This window comes from Nannospalax galili, unplaced genomic scaffold, assembly GCF_000622305.1.
Source record: "Nannospalax galili isolate Female #2095 unplaced genomic scaffold, S.galili_v1.0 scaffold212, whole genome shotgun sequence".
Classification (NCBI taxonomy): domain Eukaryota; kingdom Metazoa; phylum Chordata; class Mammalia; order Rodentia; family Spalacidae; genus Nannospalax; species Nannospalax galili.
In genome coordinates this window covers 4,374,910-4,381,264 of record NW_008333884.1, presented here as the reverse complement: position 1 = coordinate 4,381,264, position 6,355 = coordinate 4,374,910, and the positions used below count along the sequence as shown (strand labels likewise).

At 49.2% G+C, this 6,355-nt stretch overlaps 1 protein-coding gene across 8 annotated transcripts in view; it reads right to left on the bottom strand.

The window, feature by feature from the left end:
* The window catches only part of Rap1gap2 (RAP1 GTPase activating protein 2), a 251,257-nt gene that overhangs the window by 170,308 nt on the left and 74,594 nt on the right, over nucleotides 1-6,355 (bottom strand). For 5 of the 8 annotated variants that reach the window (XM_029561472.1, XM_029561471.1, XM_029561467.1 and 2 more), the window contains exon 1: nucleotides 5,986-6,103. The exons of 1 other annotated variant lie outside the window; for it this stretch is intronic. In XM_029561472.1, the coding sequence (XP_029417332.1) occupies nucleotides 5,986-6,092 (107 nt within the window). In that variant the 5' untranslated portion in view covers nucleotides 6,093-6,103. Of the gene's footprint in view, nucleotides 1-5,985; nucleotides 6,104-6,355 lie in introns of those variants that run through there. 2 more of the 8 variants (XM_029561469.1, XM_029561468.1) reach the window with 1 other exon arrangement.

The following is a 6,355-nucleotide window of genomic DNA, read 5'->3' as shown; positions in this document are numbered from 1 at the left end:
AAAAAACAGAAAAAAAAAAAAAAAGGAACTTGTTCTTTAAAGCAAGGACAGCCAACCAAGCAGGTGGCATTCAAACTCAGACGTAAGGGAGCAGGAGATGCCCTGAAGAAACCTAAGCTACCTCAATGAGAACAAGCAGTCATCTGCTCAGGGCCACAGAATGGATTGGTTCCCGCCCTGTACCCCTTCCAGCTCTGGGTCTTTGGACCCAACAGAAAAAAAAAAAAAAAGGAACTTGTTCTTTAAAGCAAGGACAGCCAACCAAGCAGGTGGCATTCAAACTCAGACGTAAGGGAGCAGGAGATGCCCTGAAGAAACCTAAGCTACCTCAATGAGAACAAGCAGTCATCTGCTCAGGGCCACAGAATGGATTGGTTCCCGCCCTGTACCCCTTCCAGCTCTGGGTCTTTGGACCCATGAGGCCCAGAATCCTGGACACCCCACAGGCTCAGACCTTGCACCAGCCAGCTCATAGGGCTGTCTCCAAAGGCACAAGTCAAATCTGTCCCTGAACACCAGATTCAAAGCCTAGAAACAAAGCAATCCATGGCTGCTCAGTGCACCAAAAGACACCAGACACCTCCAGCAGTGTAGTCATGCCAAACAAGAAAGAAATCAAACGCAAATCTGATAGTGCCTATAGTTTAGCCTTCTACACCAAATTCCAGGTAATATGGCAGATGCCACAAAGTCTCAACTATGGGAAATTTCAAAGACTAATAATCCAGGCCAGATGTGCAGTTTCATGGGAGAATGCTTACCTCGCATGTGCAAGACCCCAGGCAAGAAAGACAAGGGCCAAAGGCAGGAGGGAAAGGAAAGGTCATTTCTTTAATAACAAATAATAATAAAAAAAAAAGAGTTGGAAGAAGAAATTTTACAAATTAAGAGATTAAGAGTACACCTGTCATACTTGATTATCTCAATCTTAACTCAAAATGCTTGCAAAAACTTTTATCACAATGGGGAAATTTGAACACTACCACGATATATTAAGAAATTACACTGGGCATTGTGGCGCATGTCTTTAATCCCAGTACTCAGGAGGCAGAGGCAGGCAGATCTGTGAAACCAAGGCCAGCCTGGTCTACATAGTGAGTTCCAGGCCAACCAGGACTACACAGTGAGACCCTAGACCAAGCTGGCCTTGAACTCGAAGACATCCGCCTGCCTCTGCTGGGACTAAGGGTGTGTGCCACCACACTCAGCTTGAGAATAGATTTTTTTCAAGATACAAAAAAACTTGAAAATGAAAGTGCCTGAAGAGAAGACTCAGCAGCTAAGACCACTTGCCTGTTGCTCTTGCAGAGTACTCTGATTTGGTTCTCATATGGTAGCTCACAACCTTCGGCAACTCCAGTTCCTGGATATCTGACACACTCTTCTGGCCTCCCCAGGCACCAGGCACACACATGGATGCAGGCAAAACATTTGTACACATAAGCAAACTTTTTTAAAATGCAAATGAAGCCACATATGGCAGTGCCCTTTAATCTCATGAGAGGCAGAGGTCAACCTCATCTACATAGCAAGTTCTGGGTCAGCCTGGGCTATATAGTAAGACCTTATCTCAAAAAAACTACACATAAAATAAAAGGATGAAGTGATCCAATATCTTAGATTTACTTAAACATAATCTTTGTGGAGGAGTGGGGTGGTTGGAAAGTAAATGAAAGAAAACTGGCCATCAGATGATGGCCAGAATTGAGAACAATGCTATACAATTCTCTGTACTTTTGTGTACTCTTGAAAATTGTGTATTCTTGAAAAAAAAAAAATCCTGCAAGGCTGGAATGTAACTCAGGGCAGAATGCTTGCCTAGCACACACAAAGCCTTGCGCTTGGTATCAACACCCTAAAATATAATTTTAATCAATTTATTTTATGTGTATGAGTGTTATGCCTGCATGTATCTAAGTGCACCTGTGTTGTACAGTACCCGAGGAGGACAAAAGAGGGTGTCAGATCCCCTGGAAAATCTCAGACAGTTGTTAGTCACCACATGGGTACTTGGACTTGAACCTAGGACTTCTACAAGAGCAGCCAGTGCTTTAACCACTGACCCATCTCTCCAGCCCCCTAAAAAATATTTTTTATAAAAACTAGGGAACAGGCTTTTTCTAATAAACACAGGAATAACCTTGTATGTTATGCTCCACAAAGAGGGATCCCACTTAGAAGCTTGTTAGTGCCCTCAGCACTGTAGACATGGGAGAACCATGCTTTCCTCCTCAGAATCTTCATGATGGGAATGGTCCCAAAATAACTCTCTCCTCTGAGAAGTGATTTTTTCCCTTTATGCTAACTGCCTTCTTGTTCAGAATGCCACACTGAACACCACACTGACTTCACTACATCTTTAAGAACAAACCACCATCCTTCCTAGCAAAGTGCTGCTTTCCCCCTACCCACTGCATATTCCCCACCACCCACTTTTTTTTCCCATGGTATGGGGGTTGAGTCTAGTCCACACACACACACACACACACACACACACACACACACACACATACACGCTATGCAAGTGCTCTAACACTGAGCTACATCTCCAGTCCTCTTTTTACTTTATTTTGAGACAGGGTCTCACTAAATTGCCCAGGCTGGCCCTGAACTCATTCTGTAGCCCAGGCAGGATTTGAATTTGTGGTCCTTCTGCCTCAGCTTCCTGAGTAGCTGAGATTACAGGCCTGTGTCACAAGGCCCAGTTTCCCACCTCTCTCTTCCGTCCCTGTGGAGGAGGGCTCTGGGCCTCTCCCCATCTCCTTCCTCTAGTAGAAAGCAGACTCTTCTCAATCAATTCATGTTAAAGGTATTCTCCATTCAGTGGTTCAAACTACAGTCTCAAACGAGAAGCCATTCTGCTGCTCAAATCCAAGCACCCCTCAAACATAATACTGCTTTGGCCCAGGCCCCCTATGACAGAAACTCCACTGATGGTCAAAAGGGGGCAGGACCTCTAGGTTGTCCAAAATCCTGGCAGAGAACCATTAAGACTGATGAGCACCATGCTCATTTTTCCAGTGAGTAAACTGAGCCTGAAGCTTTGCACACAACTCTCAGGGCCTACTAAGAGACTCTGGGAATATCCTGGTCCCTAGCCTACAGCAGACACCTGTCCCATGACCATCCTCCCTGGCACACCCATCAGCCCCCACCCTTAGTGTGTAGTATTTCCAAGCAGCTTAGAAAGAGAAAAGGGGTGACAGGGACCACCAGAACATCCCTGCCAGTCACATGTGACCATTTCAGCCCTGAAGGCAAAGAGCCCAGTGTTCTCTGCACACGCTTGTCAATTAAGAGGTGCTGGGAAGATCGATGGATGGATGGCTCAAATCCTCTGGAAGGATGAAGAGGGGACTGAGCCTGAGGTGACCCTGTGATGAGAGGGGATGGAAGGGAAAATTCAGCAAATTTAACACCCAGCACGGATTTCGGAAGGCTTAGGAAGAGCTGGCAGCTGCTCCAGGCCCCCTGTGGGCAGCAAGCACCCGCAGAGCAGGGGTCAATAGTGTGTGCCACACTGATTCCAGACACTTAAAGACACAAAAAGTCCAACATACAGCATGAGAAGCAAAGGTCACTTTGCACTAAGATAAAGGCAGTCCTCTCTCCATGAGTAGGGTAAGTTCATGGCCAAAGGCATCAGGATGGCTGTAGCAACAGAACAGGATGAAGTCAAGGGCTAAAAGGGCCACGACTGTCTGCCTGCTTTGCACATACGAGCTGAGAGCCTCCAGGAAAGACAGCTCGCCATGGGCCTAACCTTTGCCTGTGCATGACAGGCCTTGACCACTACTGGTGGGGCTGTTACCACCACACTTATTTCCTTAGTCATCAAGGGCACAGGGCCAGTGAGAGATGGGAGCAATTCTGGGCATACCCACTTCACTCTCAAGAGCACTTGAGACCTTTCAGCTGCATCTTCACTCATGTTATAGCATTTGAGCCTCACAAGTCCTTGGTGTGCAGGCAGATCCTGAGGCACAAGGAGTTGAAATCCGTACCATCACCTCATAGTCAATGGATGAGTCAGGGTTCAAAGTTTTACTCTCTGTGCAGGAAGATTTTCTACCCCACCACATATTCTGTCTTTGGTTAAGGAACTGGTCTGATGCATCTGCCCTCCCTGCTCCCATCCTGGTACTTAGGAATGGTATCCATGGCCTCACTCATGCTAGGCAAGTGTTCTACCACTGAGCTGCATCCCCAGCCCTCCCCCACCTTTCTTTTGAGACATGGACTCACTTTAAGTTGCCCGGGATGACCTTAAACTCACTCCATATCACACGTAGGCCTTGAACTTGTGAGTAGCTGGAATCACAGGCCTATGACCAGGCCCAGCCTAAATCTGCCATTCTACCAAGCACATTTTCCTTTTCATTCCCCAAAGCAGGCCCATCATGCCTCAGACCAGCCACCCATCCATCCTTCTAACATCAAAGAGTTGGCCCATTCATTTCTCCTCTATAGATTAGATGCTGAAGGGCAAAAAAGGGAAGGGAATCAAGGTCCAGGGACAAACGGCACAGACTCAGAGCACTGGGCTTCTGGTTTCTGCTGACAACCTTTTCTACTGGGCACATGTATCTTCAACATCCAATACTCCTAGTCCACCTGCAGGATTTCTGCCACATTCAAATGTTACGTATACTTTTTTTAAAAACAACTATTTCTATTAAACAGATGCATTCTTGTGACTACCCACAGTTAATTAAGTGATGCCTTATATTACTGCCACAAATGGAAAAATCAGTTCCACTGATGGTAACTAGGAGTGACTCCTAAAAAACAAACAGTCTGAAACCAAAATGATCTCCCTTCCAGGCAGACCCTCTCTCCCAGCTCTCCCAGTGCCGCAAAAGAAACATTAGCCCACGTTTAAAAGGTGTTAAAGCCAGACTAGCACCAACCTGAAGCTTTCCCTTTGAAGGAATCATGAGAACTGAGAGAGAACTGAAAAGGGAAGAACTTTCTCACTAAATGACTCAATGTTATTTCATGCTTAACCACCTTAATCATTTCCCTGGAGTCTCATCCTATCCTGTGGGAAACAGGCTACATTTGGGAAGATGGGGACAAGGATGAGACAGGACACTATCGCAAGGAAACCCATACCATATTCTCAAAACCCTCCTGTTCACTGCTCAGCACTCCCATCCCGGGGTCTGCCAGTCACTACCCAGATGCCTCTGGCTTAGGGGGAGAGGGGGCCCCCTGGAAGCTGGGTGGTAAGTTCCCATGCCCTCAGTCGCTGGGACCCTGGCAAAAGAGGGGGCTATGCCCATAACCTACAAAGGCAGCTCCCTAGGGTCTAGTGGGTGTCAAACCTGCACCTGAAGACTAGAGTCCAGGAAGCACCCTCAGAATCTACTTCCTGCACCCCCAACTCCACACCCCCCCAGAGGTCCACAGTGTCCCTGAAATAGCCTTGGAAAATAATCTTCAACACCCAGGAGCAAACAGGAGAGCAACCGCAAGAAAGACGAAGAGTCAAAGAAGGGAATACCCAAAAGCTGACACGGTGGAGAGGCGGGGGCTGTGCCTCCTCCAAACTTGGTCCTTGCCTCCGGGCACCAGGCGCACAGCACGCGGAGCTTGGCCAGGCGGGCACCTCGCGGGCTCGGCCAAGTTGCAGGGAAGCAAATGGCAACACCGGCGCACTGAACCTCTAGGTCTAAGCCAAGGGCAGTGGCTCAAACGGGCTGCAGGATGGGTGCCGCGACCCGCAAAGGCAAGGTCTGGGAGCGAAGGACTCGGTGTCCCTCGGTCAAGGAATGAACCTGGATGGGCAGTCCCAGTCGCCCTCCGACTTCCGCCAATGTCCCACCGGGGCCAGCCAGAGCCCCGGGCGACGCTCCCAACTCGCTGCCCGCGACGGTGCCTGGGGAGGATGTTTTCTTCCCACCCAGCCCGCAGCCCATAAGAAAAGTCCACCCGAAAGAAAACTGGGATTCCGAGAGAGCACCGAGGACAGGGAAGCTTTACCTTTTCTCTTTATTCTGTTTTCGGGATTTGTGCAGGAGTCCGATGAGCACCACCGCGGCGCGGATCCCCGCCTTCCGGCAGTGCATCCTCCCGGCCGGCTGGGACATGGCGAGGCCGCCCCCAGCCCGCAGCCCATAAGAAAAGTCCACCCGAAAGAAAACTGGGATTCCGAGAGAGCACCGAGGACAGGGAAGCTTTACCTTTTCTCTTTATTCTGTTTTCGGGATTTGTGCAGGAGTCCGATGAGCACCACCGCGGCGCGGATCCCCGCCTTCCGGCAGTGCATCCTCCCGGCCGGCTGGGACATGGCGAGGCCGCCGGCAGTGCCGGGCCGCGCCCTCGCCCGCCTGCCCGCCAGCCGCGCGTCCTC